Here is a 19,549-nt window from a genome sequence, read left to right as displayed (position 1 = left end):
ATTAGGACTCAATCCCAACAATAGAAAAAAACAGAAAATCAGATTTATAGAATATTCTAATGCCTGAGATGGAAAAGAAATTGAATAGGATTAGCAGCAGATTAGACACTGTAGAAGAAAAGATTAATGAATTTGAAGGCTAGCAATAGGAATTGCAAAATTAAATTGAGAAAAAAAATAATTAAAAAAAAATGAAAATAGACTCAATAAACTAATACAAACATTAAGAAGCTTAATACATGTTATTGGAGTCTTCAGTGTTTATAGGAAATACTAATTTTGAAGTCATTCTAGCCTTGTGACTGCTCAGACCTTTTGTGGGATAAGAAATGGGTGATGGTATATCTTGGCCTGCTTCTTGGAGAAATGGCTGATTCCAGGGCTTAATGCAGGTAATATACAAGATGAGTCTGGAATACCTTCTTTTGTCAGAAAGAAAATATTTCTTATTAAAACAGAAAGTCATAATAATATAAGGCTGTTTGATGGAGCTCCCAGTGGCCAAATTAATGAGAGTTTAACCATCAAAATCATCAAATGCAGTAATAAATTATAAATAACTTGAAAAATAGGAATCTACGAACCCATACCAAAAATTTGAGTAAAGGGGATAGTTTTTCATTATAGTAAACTGCCAGTGCTGACTTGTAAATGTTGTGGAGTGTTGGAGAGGAAAAGTTATCATTATCATCATAAAGATTAGATCAGGCAAGGGTGATTGATCATCAGATGCTAAGTATAGGGGAAGATTTTGAATAGCAAGATATTGACATGATTTTATTTTTAATTTATTCATTTTTAGAGAGGAGGGAGAGAAGAGAAAGACAGAGAGAGAGAAGGGGGGAGGAGCTGGAAGCACCAACTCCCATATGTGCCTTGACCAGGCAAGCCCAGGGTTTCGAACCGGTGACCTCAGCATTTCCAGGTTGACACGTTATCCACTGCGCCACCACAGATCAGGCGATATTGACATGATTTTAATGTGTCTCTCCAAAGTGCCTTTTAGTTGCAAGGGACAAAGTAGTTTCTGCATACTGGAGAAATCAGAAAATGCCCTGAGTAGATGATTAAAATGAACATCACTAATGAGGGGCAGATAAATGTATGATTCCCTAAGACAGGGGTCAGGAACCTTTTTTGGCTGAGAGAGCCATGAACGCTACATATTTTAAAATGTAATTCTGTGAGAGCCATACAATGACCCATGTACATTAAGCATTATCCAATAAAAATTTGGTTTGTCCCGGAGGACAGCTGGGATTGGCTCCAGCCACCCATAACCATGAACATGAGTGGTAGGAAATGAATGGATTGTAATACATGAGAATGTTTTCTATTTTTAACATTATTAATTTTTTTATTAAAGATTTGTCTGCGAGCTAGATGCAACCATCAAAAGAGCCACATCTGGCTCACGAGCCATAGGTTTCCGACCCCTGCCCTAAGATATGATATCCTAGGAAGGGCACATCTCTGTGTAGAACCTAGCTGAGAATTCATATAATAAGTCAAATCAAAAGGAGTCATCAGATAAACCACAGATCAGGAGAATTCTATTCAAGTAAAGTGTGTATGGGGTCAGGGGAGATATTCTTCAAAAATATTTATGTGCTAGATATAAACAGTCTGAAGAGACATGACAGGCCTGACTTGTGGTAGCGCAGTGGATAAAGTGTCGACCTGGAATGCTGAGGTCACCGGTTCAAAACCCTGGGCTTGCCTGGTCAAGGCACATATGGGAGTTGATGCTTCCTGCTCCTCCCCCCTTCTCTCTCTCTCTCTCTCTCTCTCTCTCTCATCTCTCTAAAATGAATTTTTAAAAAAGAGAGACATGACAGCTAACTGCCATACAGGATCGTAGAGAACATCCTATTTTGAAAGAAAAACAAAAAGACATCATGGAGTTGATTGAAAAAGTTGGATTATGGATGATAAATAAAATTTAAAAAAATATTATTACCCTGGCCGGTTGGCTCAGTGGTAGAGCATCAGCCCGGCATGTGGAAGTCTCAGGTTCAATTCCCAGTCAGGGCACACTGGAGAAGCACCCATCTGTTTCTCCACCTCTTCCCCTCTCCTTCCTCTCTGTCTCTCTCTTCCCCTCCTGCAGCCAGGGCTCCATTGGAGCGAAGTTGGCCTGGGTGCTGAGGATGGCTCCATGGCCTTTGCCTCAGGAGCTAGAATGGCTCCGGTTGCAGCAGAGCAACGCCCCAGATAGGCCGAGCATCACCCCCGGTGGACATGCTGGGTGGATTCCAGTAGGGCACATGCAGAATCTGTCTGTCTGCCTTCTCCCTCACCCCATCCGCTTCTCACTTTGGAAAAAATACCAAAACAAAAAAAATAATAATATTGTTAAATTTACTGAAGTTGGTAACTTCAGCAGTGTTCTGTAAAAGAATGTCCCAATTAAGAAATACTCAGTGACTATTATTCATTGGTAAAAGCTATGATAATATGCAGCATATTCTCAAATGATATGAACAATATGATTAATGGTATTATATATATTATATATGTATATCTTTAAAAAGAGAGAACATGAGCATTGAAATAATAAAGTAGATGAGTAAAGGCTATGAGTGGGTGAATCTAGTAAAGGGTATACTGGTGTTCTTTCTGTTGTTGTTTTTTTTATATAAGTCTGAGATTTTTCCTAAATATAAAGTTGGCAAAAAAATGGTTTTGGGTTGGCCACATACTTGCTGTGATACATTAGCTATTATCCAAACCTGGATTCTCCTTAACAAAATAGTGATGAAAATTTTAAAACAAGCCTAAGCTTACCTTTTAAACAGTGTAAATTGATATTTGATTAGGGAGAAGAGTTTTCTTTTAATCTTGTAATTCTTCGGTAGTATCCAGAATTACTTCTGGTTTTGATTTTTTAAATAAATTTAGCCTAGATTATTTTCATTTGGCAGATTATAATTGGTTTTTCAATTTTAGTTCAAGAATTTTCTCCATTAAGACCCTTACTCAAAATTACTCTGTGTTAAGAATGTATTAAGTAGACCCTGGCCGGTTGGCTCAGTGGTAGAGCATCAGCCTGGCGTGCGGGGGACCCGGGTTCGATTCCCGGCCAGGGCACATAGGAGAAGTGCCCATTTGCTTCTCCACCCCCCCCTTCCTCTCTGTCTCTCTCTTCCCCTCCCACAGTCAAGGCTCCATTGGAGCAAAAAGATGGCCCGGGTGCTGGGGATGGCTCCTTGACCTCTGCCCCAGGCGCTAGAGTGGCTCTGGTCGCAGCAGAGCGACGCCCCAGAGGGGCAGAGCATCGCCCCCTGGTGGGCAGAGCGTCGCCCCTGGTGGGCGTGCCGGGTGGATCCCGGTCGGGCGCATGCGGGAGTCTGTCTGACTGTCTCTCCCCGTTTCCAGCTTCAGAAAAATACAAAAAAAAAAAAAAAAAAAAAGAATGTATTATGTATTAAGTAATTAGCTTGAAGGTTGACATTGGTTTGGGATATTATGCATATGTGTTTATAATTAGTTGTAAGAATTGTACTTTGAAAAATGTGACCTTTCTACTATCTGAGAACTCAGTCTCATTATGTTTGCTTATAAACGTCAAGTTGTGATTTCTTCAAATACTATGAGCACAGCCACCTGGACAAGGAATACAATAGTATGATGACAGTTTTCTTTTTCCAGAAAACTTGCGGTAGAGTTACCAGTGAGTTTTCAGGTGTGGATCAGAGTGAAACGGAGTTGACTTGCATTTCAACATTCCGTGCAGTTTGGAACTGACTGCAAGTAACCTGAGTTTTGAATTAACAAGCCTTTTTTTTTTTTTTTTTTTTTTGTATTTCTTTTAGTCTCCCCGAGTGAAAGAATTATCAAATTCTGAGGTAAGTGGTTGTGATTATTACTTCATTAAAGTACATGGGCTTTTGGTTTGGTTTTAATGTTTAGCTGATTTTTTTTAAATGTGCCCAAAATGGGAATGAGACTTTAAACAAGTCAGATTTTATCAGAGATATCAATTCTGAGTTTGAGTGGACCTTTGTGCACTCATTTTAAAGGCGGCCTAAGAACCCAGAAAGTTCCCCCTTGTTAGCTTGACTTTATGAATTGCATTTTTGGCTTGGGCAACTTGAAGTAAAAAGTAACCTTTTGGCATTAATCTGTCCAGAAATGTGTCATATGCCACCTTTACATTTTTGGATTTTTTCCCTAGCCTCTTAACTATATAGATTCATGTGTCTGTAGTGACTACCTCAGTGTGGTGGAGAACCCCACTGGACAGAATCCTGATGGGCTGGCCTGCCCGATTCTCAGTACCTGACAGAGGCATCGTTTCCTGGCTGCGGTGTCGTGCGTTCTTCCACCGGCAACATTTGCATTCTGAGCTCAGTGTTGGTTTTAATGGCACAAGTCTGGCTCTTAAACCAATTTGTTCTTGCCCCTGTGCTTAAAAGTAGCTTTTTTCCACTTTATTTGTGTGCATAGTTTACAATTTAGGTTCACGATTATGTATAGGATTTGTGTGCATAGTATTATATTGTTTAAGACTAAAAATAAAAACTACTTCAGCATATTAACTGGCCGTATCTGACAGTTTATACCAGTTAGAACTGTTCATTAAGATCTCTGGCTACTTCTCTTCTTGGGATGTGATCGAATTGCGTTCCCCGGCCACTTGAGGTTATGCGCGGCCGTGGCAGTTACTTCAGCCAGTGAAATATGAGCAGGAGGAGCAGCCACTCTTTGGTCCGCTGGCTCCCTGGCCTCTGCCACCATGACTGGCATCCCTGAATGAAGAGGATACCTACCTTAGCCTCCGCTGGCCAGAGTAGACATGAAGTGTGTGCAAGCAACACCTTTTGTTCTTGTCATTACTGAAAATTTAAGATTGTTACCCTCTAACTTACTACCTTGACTAATTTTTAGTTTCTCTGAAATTGAATGAGGGGGTATTTTAGAGATTATCCAGTTTTTCTTTTTAGTCTTGTTCCTTTACCTAAATAGCATCTATCATTGCTCATACTTACATTCTCATGCTTATTACTTTGTTGTTGATTTTTAAATTATGGTAAAATATGTATAACAAAATTGACTACCTTCACCATTTTTAAGTGTACAGTTCAGTGGCATTAAGTACATTTCACACGGTTGTGCAACCATCACCACCATCCAACTCTAGAATTCTTTTCATCTTGCAGAACTGAAACTCTGTCCCCAATAACTCCTCAGTTCTCTCCTCCCTGCAGCTCTGGGTAACCACTACTTGTCTCTGAATTTTACTACTCTGGACATCATATAAGTGGAATCACACTGTATTTATCTTTTTTGTGGCTGGCTTATTTCACTTAGCATAGTGTTGTCAATGTTCACAAATGTGACATGTATTGGAATTTCCTTACTTCCTTTTTAAGATTGAATAGTACTTCATTGTATGTACGTATCCTCTTCATTGACCCATTCGTCTGTTGGTGGACATGCAGATTGCTTCTGTCTTTTGAGTATTGTTAATAAAGCTGCTATGACTAGCTGCATAAATGCTTATTTGAGTTCCTGCTTTCAGTTCTTTTGGGTCTGTACCCAGAAGGGAATGTCTGGGTCCTGTGGCAGTTCTAGTTTTAATTTTTTAGGAACCACCATAGTGTTTGCCCGATAGCTGCACTGTTTTATGTTCCCACCTGCAACACACAAGTTTCTAGCTTCTCCATAGTCTCTCATTATTTTGGTCTGTATAACCTTTTTGTCTTTATTTTTGGTAAATATATATGTGCATGTTTCATTCTGAAATAGTATTAATAATTATATTAACATTTGATAACTCTTGGTTTCTTCTATATGAAGCTAAATTAACACCAAATTTTACTTCCTTGATTTTGTTTCTCTGTTATGGGCTGTTAGACCTCTCTTATCGCCCTTCTAATGCTTTTTCTCTTTTAACTCTAAGTTTTGGCCATTGCATTCATTTCTTTTCACTTTTTGCCCTCCAAGTTACATAATTAGAATTTATAAAATATTTCAGACATGTAAAATAATATATATAATGTCTGTATTAGTTATAAAATTTTATATCCATTTTGAAAAAGCCTTTAAGATATGTTAAGGAATTGTTGGTTGATTTTCTTTATAAGTAATGGACAGTCCCTAGACATAGAAAGAAAATGTAGCTTATGTAATTTAGTGTTGCATACTTAAACCTGTGTTTTGGACATGCAGTTTTGCTGAGTAAAGGGGACAGATAGATGGAGTTAATAAATATGATACAATGAACGGCTATTCTGAAGAAGAAAATAAAAGTGAATGGCTAATAAATGCTGCCGCATCACCAAACCTCAAACAACCGTGCTCAGTGGAAGTTGCCAGAAACAAAAGAATGCAAGGTTCTCTGAGGTTCAGTCCACCTCACTCGGTGGCGCTGAGTGAAACATTCCTCAAGGACATGCATCTGTGTGCTTTTGTTACAGCTGTTTCCAACAACTGATCCTGTGGGTACTTTACTTCAAGTTCCAGAACAGACCCCTGCTCACCTACCTCAGCCAGCCGGGCCGACACCCACACAGCCAACTCAAGTCTCCCTCCCGGTCCCGGTTCCGGTCCCGGTCCCGGTCCCCGTCCCCGTCCCTGCGGAGCCCGCCAGACCAGCTCAGGTGAGGCAGGCCCACTTCGCGCTGGTCTTCCACGACGCTGAGCGTAGAGGGATGTGGGACACGACCCAGTGTATAAGGTTGATGTCTTGGTAGATTTTGAAACAAGTTAGAATTCTTTTTTCACAGTGTTAAATGTATGCAGATAAGAGAGTTTTATAAGGATCATACAGGTTTCTAAGCAAAAAATAGTAAGTTAACAATGGAAACATTTCAAACATCAAAAATCTGGGAGTTAATTTATTGTCAGCTTTTTATTAGATTATTATTCTGTTGACTTCATAAGGCAGCTGACAGTTACCTTGACACTAGGAAGTTCGTTACCTGTTTTGTTCCCTTGCATTTGTGTTATTTATTGATACTGTCTCCCATTCATGATGTTCCTGTGTTACTCTTTTAAAGATACTTGTCAATTTTGTGAGGGTTGCTCATATTAAAATGAGATATGTAGCCTGACCTGTGGTGGCGCAGTGGGTAAAGCGTCAACCTGGAAATGCTGAGGTTGCCGGTTCAAAGCCCTGGGCTTGCCTGGTCAAGGCACATATGGGAGTTGATGCTTCCAGCTCCTCCCCGCTTCTCTCTCTCTGTCTCTCTCTCCTCTCTAAAAATGAATAAATAAAAAAAAACAAAACTTAAAATGAGATATGTAATCTGTAAATCCATGTGATCAGGCGCACAGAAGCTTCTGAAAGCAGCTGAGGGAGTGAGGCTCCCACTGCTTCCTCAAGAAACCCGAGACCCTGCGCAGTGTGGGACCTCTGCTCCAGGGTTAGAGGAAGGGTTTACGTGTCTAGGTACTTGTTCAGTATTAGAGGCTTCATTTTTTTCTAACTTTTAAAAAAATTTTATTTTATAGAGAGAGAGGGGAGGGACAGACTGAGAGGAAGGGAGAGAGATGAGAAGCATCAACTCATAGTTGCGCAACAGCACTTTAGTTGTTCATTGATTACTTTTTCATATGTGCCTTGACCAGGGTGCTCTGGCCAAGCCAGTGACCCCTTGCTCAAGCCATCGACCTTTGGACTCAAGCCAGCGACCATGGGGTCATGCCTGTGATCTCACACTCAAGCCATTGACCCCGCACTCAAGCTGGTGAGCCCTGTGCTCAAGCCTGTTACCTCGGGCTTTTGAACCTGGGTCTTCAGCATCCCAGGCCGACACTCTATCCACTGCACCACAGCCTGGTCGGGCTTTTTCTAACATTTTATATGGAAAGAACTAAAAATGGGAGTTGTGATTTTTTTCTTTTACGCCCCAGTGGTGGTCTGCCTTTGGAGACCCCCAAGCACTTCCAGTTCGTCATGGTGCTAGCTTCCTGTAACCTTTTCATCACCCAAGCTGTCCATTTCTGCCACCATGTGAGAAAAGATAAGGTTGTCTTATGAAGACTGATGCCAAGATCAGATTCATTTTATAAACAACTTAAATAGAATGTATATCATCCAGTAAGCAAGAGATGGCTGTCCGATTCAGAAAGGATTAGTTTAGCCATTCTGTAAGACCTGGAACCTCCAGGGTGGGTGGCTTTCTGATGGGGCCAGTTTAGACCTGACCTGTGCGTCGTCCTAGGATACACGGGCAGATTTTTTAAAGGGAAGAGCCCAGCATTGTGGTTTTCACCCTGCCGAGAGAAATACAAATCTGAAAACATGCAAACTTTAACTGTGGCCATGTGCAGTTTCATGTGGATTTGAGGTTATCTTTCCGATCGTGTGTGACTCAGGCTAGCCTTCAGCTCTTGCTCCCTGGAGTGCAGATCCTCCCACTGCAGGGAGCACCCAAGGGCCTGGGATGGCCACACCTGGAGAAGGAGAAAATGCTGCCAAGTGGACAGTTCCTGTGCAGACGACCAGCGGTCACCTCCGTGCCTGATGGTCTCGGCACTGACTTTCCGCCTTTCAATGTTTTTAGGCTCAGTCTTCAGGAGGTTCGGGAGCAGGTTCACAAGAAACCAAGATCCCCATCAGCCTCGTACTAAGATTAAGGTAAGTAGACAGCTTTGTTCTGTTTGTTTTCTGATACTCTGCACATGCTGTTTTCTCTTCGAAAGTGACTCCTTGTTCTGTACCTGAGCTGTCTGTGCCTGAGAGGAGCCGGATGGGATCGTGTGCTATTTGTCTGCAGGTGTAGTATTTCCCTCAGAAATAGTAGCAAGCGAGGCCCTGATGTCAGCAGGCCAACTGCTACATTCTTTTAGTTGTTTCTCCACTAATAGTGACAAATTTGTGCTTTTGCGATATAGGTAGTGTAGGTTAGGAATACGGTCTTTAAATGAGGAACAGCTTCTAAGGGAGCAGCATGAAGTTGGCTTATATGAAAATTAGTCTTGTAATTGTAACCATATAAATATCCTGGACTCTGGCCCTGGCTGGTTGGCTCAGTGGTAGAGTGTCAGGCTGGCGTGCAGGAGTCCCAGGTTCGATTCCTGGCCAGGGCACACAGGAGAGGTGCCTATCTGCTTTTCCACCCCTCCCCCTCTCCTTCCTCTCTGTCTCTCTCTTCCCCTCCCGCAGCCAAGGCTTCATTGGAGCAAAGTTGGCCTGGGCGCTGAGGATGGTTCTGTGGCCTCTGCCTCAGGTGCTAGAATGGCTCTGGTTGCAACAGCGGTGTCCCAGATGGACAGAGCATCGCCCCCCTGGTGGGCATGCCAGGTGGATCCCGGTTGGGCGCATGCGGGAGTCTGACTGCCTCCCTGTTTCCAACTTCAGAAAAATACAAAATATATAAAAATATATCCTGAACTCTGAGATCAGCTAACCCAAGAGTGGAGTGCTTTCTGACTATGATAGATTGAATGAAGGCCTTGTTCTTAACAATGAAAGGGGAAACCTCTAAGCATGTATTTGGTCTGTTTCTTTATTTTATTTATTCATTTTAGAGAGGAGAGGGAGAGACAGAGAGGGGGGGGGGGAGGAGCTGGAACATCAACTCCCATATGTGCCTTGACCAGGCAAGCCCAGGGTTTTGAACTGGCGACCTCAGCATTTCTAGGTCGACGCTTTATCCACTGCGCCACCACAGGTCAGGCCTGTTTCTTTATTTTAAAGCAAGTGCTCTAAGCTGATGCTTCTGGGTGGCCATGACAGATTGCTCAGAGGAAGCGCCATGGGTGGTCTGTTCACATTAACCCTCCCTCTCTTTGCAGGCAGTTGGGTTAGGATTCCAGAGCATTCTTACCAGGATAGTAAAGAGTTCTACTAAATTACATCAACTGTTCCTCCTTCCACCTATGAATTCCTAGTCATCTTCTCAGTCTGACACTGATTAGAAGTAGAGAGGTAGCCAGAGCTGTTTTGAGAACGTTTTGTTTTTACCACTAGGAGCAATGAAGTAGGCCACAAATGTGAAGGAAGCAGATTTGGTTCCTTTCCCACATAGAAGTCTGCTCACTACACCTTGTCTCATCTCAAACAGTTCTGAATTAACAGAATGTTGTAGTAATCTCATCCTACTTAAATTGTACATAAAGAAGACCACTTATCTCTTTTTGAAAATGTTTTGATGTCTTATGGCAGTCAGTAGTTATAGCAGTCAGTAGGTATAGCAGTCAGTAGACAGTACAGGAATCCTCTTTGACTTGTGCTTCAGGAAGAGACTTATAATTGATGTGGTCAGCTTTTTAAGAGGGTGGTTTTTTTCTTTTTTTAGTGTTTGTTTTATTGATTTTGGGGAGGAGGAAGGGGGAGAGAAAGAGACAGAGAGAGAGAGAGAGAGAGAGACAGGAACATCAGTCTGTTCCTATATGTGCCCTGACCAGGGATCAAACCGGCAACCTCTACACTTGGGGTGATGCTCTGGCCAACCAAGCTATCCGGCCAGGGCGAGAGGGTGGTTTCTTAATGGACTGTGTTGCAGTTCTATGTATAGAGGGCGAGGCTTGACTCTTACTGTCAGTGACGAAGACTTTGAAGTTAAAAGAGTAGAATAGATTTAGGCCAAATAGTATATTGTCTTTAAAGGTATTTGTGCTTGGCATGTCAATTAAATCAGTGAAGTGATGCTGAACATTTTATCTCAATTTCAGTGAGCTTCGGGAACAAATAGATTGAACAATTAGGTAGCTAGCAGACTATCTATAGCATTCTTAGCTATTGTGGAAGTATACCAAGAAAGCAGAAAATGAAATACTTCACTTGATAATTGAGTCTAGGTTGGAAGTTGATTTGAATTATTTATTAGCATAGCTAAAAACAAAGTTCAGGTAGTATACATGCAGAAGTGTAAGTCTGTAGATACACAAATGTGCAGAGAAAGCAGTGCGAGGGACAGAATCAGTGGGGGCAGATTGTTTTGGAAATAGGAAGCTGTATTTTAAGCTCAATTTCAGGAACATCCTCAGGTATTTGTCAGATAGACCTAAGCCCTCTGCATTGCTTAGATAAAATGGATTTGGGTCCTCAGTGATCAGATATGTGTGCTGTTAGACATAATGTTCTGATTTCTCCACCTTCAACCAGAGCCTCCAGGGAGCCTGGTTAATCTTGGTGCATGGTGTGTGTGGTGAGTGAGTGCTGTCATTGTCCTCACCAGTCACATGTGTGAGTGTATGGAGTCATGTATTAACTCTGCCTATATGGGCCCAATTGTTTTTCTGTCTTCTCAGACTGCCCAGATCCTACCTATCCATTATTTCCAATCTAAAAACTACTTCTAAAGTTTTTTCTTATCCCATTAGGATCAATCATATGATCTATCCTGGAACAAACCAGTCATTTTATTTATTTTTTGTATTTTTCTGAAGTGAGAAACAGAGAGGCAGAGAGACAGACTGCTTGTGCCCAACCAGGATCCACCCGGCATGCCCACTAGGGGGACAATGCTTTGCTCATCTGGGTCTTTGCTCCAATGCAACTGGAGCCATTCTAGCGCCTGAGGTGGAGGCCATGGAGCCGTCCTCAGCGCCTGGGCCAATTTGGCTCCAGTGGAGCCTTGGCTGTGGGAAGGGAAAGAGAGAGTTAGAGAGAAAGGAGAGAGGGAAGGGTAGAGAAGCAGATGGGGGCTTCTCCTGTGTGCCCTGGCCGGGAATTGAACCCGGGACTTATACACACCAGGCCAACACTCTACTGCTGAGCCAACCGCCAGGGCCACAATCCTTCTTGAGGTACAGCTTTCCTGATACATGTTGGCAGAGTCTTGTGCGTAAATTCAGAAACTGACTTCACACATTCTGGTTTTTTTCCCATAGGAATTCCAAGAAAGAACTAAATGATATTCGATTTGAATTTACTCCTGGGAGAGGTGAGTTATCAAAAACATTGGAAACAAAATAACTTCTGATTTGTTTAGTGAAATGTGTTAAGTTTTCATCCTTGAGATATATATATATTTTACTATGTTAAAGGATGATAAAAATATTCCTGATTCAAAGAATTTTTAGGGGCATGTGAATAAAATTAAAATGTAATTTATTTACTACTGACCTCATTGAGAAAACCTAGTACGGTTGACCTGTGGACAGCATGAGTTTGAACTCCATAGGTCCACTTATATACGGGGTTTTTTTTTGTCTGGTTTTTTTGGGTTTTTTTTACAGAGACAATAGTCAGAGAGAGGGATAGACAGGGACAGACAGACAGGAACAGAGAGATGAGAAGCATCAATCATTAGTTTTTCGTTGCGCATTGCAACACCTTACTTGTTTATTGATTGCTTTCTCATATGTGCCTTGACTGTGGGCCTTCAGCAGACCATGTAACCCCTTGCTCGAGCCAGCAACCTTGGGCTCAAGCTGGCGACCTCGGGGTATCAAACCTGGGTCTTCTGCATCCCAGTCCGACACTCTATCCACTGCGCCACCGCCCAGTCTACACGGGTTTTTTTCAGTAAATACTGTGAATATATTTTGTCTTCCGATTTTCTTAATATTTTCTTTTCTCTACTTTATTGTTAGAATACAATATATAACACATAAAACATACAAAATATGCATTACTTGACTGTTATTGGTAAGCCTTCCAGTCAACAGTAGGCTATTTGTGGTTAAGTGTTGTGGGGAGACCAAAGTTATACATGGATTTTCGACTGCAGTGGCGGTCAGACTCTAACCTACCCACACCCTCCGCATTGTTCAAGGATCAGCTATATTATAGCGACAGTAATTAGAATAGCTCTAATTTTCTGCTTATTGTAAGCCAGGCGTGTGCTCAGATAATGCACATTATCTCATTAAATTCTCAAAACAGACCCCTAAATAAACATTATTATCAACATCGTATGGATGATGAAATCAAGAGAGGTGAAACAGCTTGTTGCAGTTCAAACAGCTGGAAAGCGGTATAGCTGGAATTCAAACCCACACCTGTCATAGTGCAAAGTTCCTGCTCTTATCACTGGACTTGGTGTTCTCCCTGACAGTAAAGAAGAAACAAGGCACCCAGTCTCCTGTCTCCTGAGGCTGAAACTGAACCAGTTGTGCATAGTTTCTGGCCATGAACTTCTCCCTGTTTGTCACTCAGGGTTCAGATTTGGGGAGTGGCCAGCAGCAGACACATACCTACCTGTCCTTGGTGCCATGCTCAATCTTCCTGCTGTCTCGGTCTCATCAGCAACTAACTCTCAGCAGACACATACCTACCTGTCATGCTCAATCTTCCTGCCGTCTCGGTCTCATCAGCAACTAACTCTCAGCAGACACATACCTACCTGTCCTTGGTGTCATGCTCAATCTTCCTGCTGTCTTGGTATCATCAGCAACTAATTATCAGGGAGAGTAGATGCAGATGTACAGAGGTGTGTTCACCTTACTTTTTGTTTGTTTGGGGGTTTTTTTGTATTTTTCTGAAGCTGGAAACTGGGAGGCAGTCAGACAGACTCCTGTATGCGCCCAACCGGGATCCACCCGGCATGCCCACCAGGGGGCGATGCTCTGCCCATCCAGGGTGTCGCTCTGTTGCGACCAGAGCCACTCTAGTGCCTGAGGCAGAGGCCATGGAGCCATCCTCAGCACCCGGGCCATCTTTGCTCCAATGGAGCCTCGGCTGCGGGAGGGGAAGAGAGAGACAGAGAGGAAGGAGAGGGGGAGGGGTGGAGAAGCAGATGGGCGCTTCTCCTGTGTGCCCTGGCCGGGAATCGAACCCGGGACTCCCACACGCCAGGCCGACGCTCTACCACTGAGCCAACCAGCCAGGGCTCACCTTACTTTTTAAAAACCAGGCAGAGTCACATATTCAAGAACTAATTCAAATCACTGGTTGTCTGCACAAGTATGTACACCCCTTCCTGAGGTCCTCCCGTTCCCTCTTTGAGGCTCCTCAGTAGGGGCAGCACTGAGTCAGTTGCAGGCGAGATTAATTGGGGATACTCTTTTTTTTTTTTTTTTTTTTTTTTGAGACAGACAGACAGTAACGGAAAGAGATGAGAAGCATCAGTCACTAGTTTTTTGTTGCAACACCTTAGTTGTTCACTGATTGCTTTCTCAAAAGTGCCTTGACCATGGGCCTTCAGCAGACCGAGTAACCCCTTGCTCAAGCCAGCGACCTTGGGTCCAGGCTGGTGAGCTTTTTGCTCAAACCAGATGAGCTTGCGCTCACACTGGCGACTTCAAGGTCTCGAACCTGGGTCCTCCGCATCCCAGTCCGACGCTCCATCCACTGCGCCACCACCTGGTCAGGATGGAGATACTCTCTCTTCATCCTTTTAGTTTCTCTTTACACCCATTGTTCAGATTATACCACTCAAAATAATTAGCTATAAAGAAAAGCTCATCATAATAAAAAGTGATTTTAGCAAAAAACTCGGGGTGTGATCCCCCAAAACAAGAGATATCCTTTTGGTTTTTCAAGATTTAATTGTGAAAAAAATGTCATGGTTTTATTTGCCCTGGAGACATTGCAGACGCGTCGTCTGGTCTCAGCTCATCGGGCTCTGGTCCAGGGCTGCCCTCGGATGGGAGTTTCCACTGCAGAATCCCTGCTGGGTGTTCTCCCAGCAAAGGCCTGAAACCCACCTAAGTGACACCATTATTTAGAAAGGTATCTGTACATTGAGCTGATCGTTGCTGTCTGGGTGTGTCACCTTGCCCTGTAGCTGATCTGTGAGAATCCCTCACTTGAGGTAATCTTGGTGGTTGGAAAACCTTTGTGTGAGAGGAAGATCCCCCCACCTATTGGTTCTGTAGATTTAGCAGCTGAAGTCTGGCAGTGCGGACACCTGTGCTGAGAGCTAGTGTGCCGTGCACGCGCAAGAAATGGAGTGCCTTCTTTGTTCTTGCAGATACCGCGGAGGGTGTCTCTCAGGAGCTGATTTCTGCTGGCCTGGTCGATGGGAGGGATTTAGTCATAGGTAAGTCATTCTTTGCCCCTGTGTGTCTGCGTCTGCACTTAGGACCAAGAGAGCCAGACTTTCATTGCATTGAGATGCCAGTGGTTCTTGGAATGATTCTTGGCTTGGCTAAAGTAACTCATTGGGGACAGTTTCTTGCAAAAAAGAAAATGTCACTTCTGAATTCGCTTTGTGACCTCCAGTGGTAGTGAAAGCCTACCCAGGTCTCTGGGAGACTCCAGTAGAAGTGATGACAAAAGTCACAAGGTAAAGTAAGCTTGGCCATGTCTAATCCATTGTGGAGGATGAACTCTACCCTGTGGAGCTAAGAGATAGGCAAAAAATTCTTTAGAGATATAGTCCTAGAAAAAGCAAGAAGTAAGAAAAGGCACAGTCTGGCCATAGGGACATATTCTTAAAGACCAATGTCTAGGGCAAGTCAGTAAAGGGTCAGAGTACTAGTTTAGGCTTTGTGGGTCATGTCCAGTCTTCATTGTTTTTAAACCATTCTGAGCTCGCAGACAGAACAGAAATAGGCCACAGGCCCTGGTTTGCCGACTCTCTGGTCAGAAAGCGGCAAATCATGCCTCTTTCACCTGAGTGTCTTTCCTAAGTTAATACAGCATCTTAAGGCTCATTTGACCATGATTCGAGATTTATTTGTGCTACTTGGGAGTTGAATGTAAAAGATACTTTAACTTGGCAGTGACTTAACTTTCTGCTTCCATTTTAATTGTACATAGAAGATTCTAAACTACCATTGAACTGCTTAAAATATGGTTGAAAGTGGGTTTACTAAGCTTCTCATTACTTTCTCTGTTTGTGTGATTACAGTGGCAGCTAATTTGCAGAAAATTGTGGAAGAACCTCAGTCAAATCGATCTGTCACTTTCAAACTGGTACTCATCCCTTCCTCATTAAACCATCTCCCTTTTTCCAGCCAGCCGCCCTGCAGACCAGCTTCCATAGCCTCCGGGGGATGAGAACTGTAAAATACCGGGACTTGTGTTCACCTCACTGCCTCCCCAAGGCCCTGGGCGGAGTCCTCCTCCGAGTGGGCTCCCTTCCTCTGCCCCTCCCAGGAAGCCTCCTGGCCCAGACCCTGACTGCCCTCAGTAGAGATTGTGAGGCGTTTGACTCCGGACACGTGCCCATCCCCCATCCTTTCTGGAAGAGACCCTGTCTCCTGCCTCCTGTTTCTATCGCAGGGACCTGTCTCCCACTGCCTGCCTTCCCACAGTCCCCATATCAGTTTTAATTGTCACCTGCCATCTGTTTAGAAGTAGCCACAGCTTCTCATTTTGTTGTTCCGTAGGCATCTGGTGTCGAAGGCTCGGATATTCCCGATGACAATAAACTCATCGGATTTGCGCAGCTCAGCATCAGCTAAACCCAGCCCTGGACGAGGAGGTCTCAGGAGAGCCCACACATGCGCATCTCTGTCGCTTCCGTTGGCCTAACCCACTACTGCCAAAGAACCCAGCAGCAACCTCCCAGATAGGAGCTTTAGGACTCTCTCTTTATGTTCTCCTGCCTCCACCCCCCCTTTCCCACAGGGAGAGGAAAGTTAGGTCACCCGTGGCCAGCATCCCTTTAAAGAATTCCTTCGGAAACGTACTGCCCACGCCCAGTCTCCCTCCGTCTGAGGAGTGGCCCGTGTGCCCCCAGCCCAGAAGGGACAGCCTTCAGCTCACCTTGCCTTACTCCAGCGATGGCGCCAGCTGGGAAGTAGCAGCTGCACTGGGCCTCCCGGGCTGCCCGTCTGCCCGCACCCGACAGGCTCTGGGCATCGTGGGATATCCCTGTACCCCACTGAAGTAGCCATGAACAATGGACTGTTCAGCTGGAGCCCAGAGAATTTAATTTAGGGATTTTTTTTTTTTTTTTGTATCTGGTGTGTATTCTAGCAGCCTTTGTTAGGGAAAAGCACAGTCTCGGGCGGAGGCGGCCGAAACTGTCTTCTAGTTTTGTTCGTGCTGTTTCTAAGCATTTTGTGGAAGCTGCTCTCAGGCCCCCTCTTCACTGCTCCCTCCAGAAAGGGAAGCGAGCCTTAACTTCAGCTGGTGCAGGACGTCGGACTAGTCCACCTTCAGCCATCGGATCCTTCACCGGGGAGCTTGGAACACATCAAGTCTTGACTTGAAAAAGTGAATTTTCCCAGCAGTGGTTTTTGGACAGAAAAATCATAACTCATATCATTGTGGAAGTTAATTTATTTTCAGAATTTAAAAAGTTAAGTTGAAGAAAAACTACTCCTCACGCCTCCTGTGAAAATCAGTTTGCCTGGCCTCGGAGTCATGGGGAGGCAGACAGAGGCTGAGATTTCTACAGCAATATGGAGCCTCGTGCTGGCCGGAGAGGCCCCCTCTGCGCCCCCCGCACTCACCCTCTGGGGCGCTCTGAACCCGACCGCCACGGAAACGGAAACCACATGTGCCGTGACTTAGGATTTCTGAGTAGACAGTATTCATTTGATTTTCTACAGAAATAATATAAATTATTCTTTAGGTTTTAAAAAAAAGAGCACTCATAATGCAATATGTGAATAATCAGTGGGGTTAATTTTTTTTTCCTACTGTTTCACAGCCGGCCTTTGTCTAGCTGCAAAAAGCCCTCACACTTTGTATAGGAAAGGGGCCCTCAATCTGGCCTTAAAGACACACAGACAGGGTTGTTGGCCCCTGGGAGTGGGAAGAGCCACCTCTCCCCAAGTGGCTTCAGTCCTTTCCGCACTGTTGGTCTGTGAGTAACAAGGTCGCTTCGCCTGATTCCCTTTGGTGCATCTCTGGAAGTTTCCCCCACGATTGACTTGTCGCAGTTCTTGTTTCATCCTGAGCTTGTCGTTTTAGTCAGGAGCTTTCTTCACCTAGAGCTTTCTTCACCTACCGGGGTGCAAAGGCATGTTGGGAAGGGGGCGGATGTTGGGAGCAGGTGAGAGGATGAGGTTGAGACGGGCTTTGGGAAGAAAGGGGACTAGAGGGTCAGACACCAAAGCCTTTGGTCCCAGCGGGACTGGTAATCGGAGGGAGCCTGCCCAGTCGGGACGGAAGGAAGAGGTTGATTGGCTTGTTGGAAAGAAGATTTAGCTTTTCCTTTTTCTTTGTTTTCTGTTTGTTTGTTTGTTTGTTTTTGAAAGTGGGTAGCGGGAATGAGGACAGGGAAGTAGGAATACGTTTGAAAAAGAGGTAGTGTCTCTGGCACAAGACTAGTGGCTTACCATATATAGTCTGTGTTTTGGTGTCAAATAAGCCCATCATAGTTACTTGTTTATGAATCCAGGGGGCGTGGCATCACTGCTCCTGGAGTGATCTGTTTGGAGGTGATCCGCAGCCCAGGCGGGGGGTAAGCAGCTGCCCACCATTGGGCCAGTTTCTCCAGCCAGCCATCACCTGTGAACCGCAGAGGGATGGCCGTGACAGTGGGAGTGGGCTGGGGCTCTCTCCTTCCTTTCAGTTCATTTCTTGCCCTGCTGGGAATTAGGAGGCAGTCACCGAGCCCTAGGACTGTGTTCTTTCTTCTGCATGATGTACGGTGGACTCTTTGCTGACTTGCGCAGTGATGCTGATAAAATTAAGTGAACAGAAACTTCCCAGGTGGGACAGCACGTGACCTAGTGAGACCTCGCTCCTTTTCAGGAGTGGTGGGTGTTCAGGGCCCACCTCTGTCCTGAGATTTCCAGGATTCCCTGGTCCCTGGGGTAGGGACTGATTTTAGCACAAAGTAACACGTGCCAATGCTGTTTGTGAAATGTATGGTCTTTCCGAATGACTATTGGATTTGTTTGGGTTTTTGCTTAAGTTTTGAACCAAATCCTAGAGCCAGCTGATACTATTTAATAATCTGGAGGATAGAATAATGGTGAATCAATAAATAGAGGTTCTCCTTTTGATGTATGCTAGATTACAGAAGATGTAAAATATTTGACCCCCCCTTTCTTTGACTTTGTATTTTGCTGCATGTTTCCTTCATTTTTAATCAATAAAGAATAAATTGTCTGTGGTGGTGTAAGGAATCTTTACTTCAGCAGCCAGGAGTGGGTCAGGGAGTCACCACTAACTTTAATTTTTCATGCAAATACAGAAAAGCCAACTTGCACATAAACTAAAAAAAAAAAGGTTTGTATTGATCTACAAATTAGAACAGCTTAAACTCTTTGTACAGATGGGGGACAGATCCCAAAAGGGGAGAGAGGGGATCTGCCCAAGGAATTGGACTAGTTGGGATAAAGAACTTCTGGATGAGTCTTCTCTGGTTCTGCTGGTGGACTGGGCAGGGGCGAGATGTTCGACTCAAGCTCTCGGGCGTTCCTTTTGGAAGAAGCTCAGAGCAGGGCTGAATTTGTCTCCACTTGGCTTTGATACACAACGGTGGGGTTTCATGGAAGATTCTAGGCCCGTCTCTATTCCTCCACCTCCTAGATAAGTAATCTCTGACCCATAATTCCTTCCCAGCAAAGGTGGCCTTTGACCAATGATTGGACTGCTTGTGGGTCTTGGTAATTCAGAGCTTGAGCCCTGGAGCCTGGGAATTGGCATTATCAGATCTGATTGGATTTGCTTTTAAGATAAGCAGATCATAAAAGTGGACTCTGACTATTGTGGGACAGAGGAGGTGCTGGTGATTCAAGGGGCCGTGGTGTGTGGGGGACGGGGACACAGCAAGCATGAAGAGCACCTCCCCACTTGCCT

At 44.2% G+C, this 19,549-nt stretch overlaps 1 protein-coding gene across 1 annotated transcript in view; it reads left to right on the top strand.

The window, feature by feature from the left end:
- The window catches only part of OXSR1 (oxidative stress responsive kinase 1), a 91,277-nt gene extending 72,421 nt beyond the window's left edge, over positions 1-18,856 (top strand). Inside the window, exons 12-18 of the mRNA XM_066244626.1 lie at positions 3,816-3,848; positions 6,423-6,605; positions 8,514-8,587; positions 11,788-11,840; positions 14,814-14,882; positions 15,696-15,760; positions 16,177-18,856. Of these exons, the coding sequence (XP_066100723.1) occupies positions 3,816-3,848; positions 6,423-6,605; positions 8,514-8,587; positions 11,788-11,840; positions 14,814-14,882; positions 15,696-15,760; positions 16,177-16,251 (552 nt within the window). The 3' untranslated portion in view covers positions 16,252-18,856. The remainder of the gene's footprint in view (positions 1-3,815; positions 3,849-6,422; positions 6,606-8,513; positions 8,588-11,787; positions 11,841-14,813; positions 14,883-15,695; positions 15,761-16,176) is intronic.
- Positions 18,857-19,549: the final 693 nt, after the last annotated feature.

The sequence above is a fragment of the Saccopteryx bilineata genome, chromosome 10, assembly GCF_036850765.1.
Source record: "Saccopteryx bilineata isolate mSacBil1 chromosome 10, mSacBil1_pri_phased_curated, whole genome shotgun sequence".
NCBI lineage: Eukaryota > Metazoa > Chordata > Mammalia > Chiroptera > Emballonuridae > Saccopteryx > Saccopteryx bilineata.
This window is presented reverse-complemented; position numbering and strand designations above follow the sequence as displayed.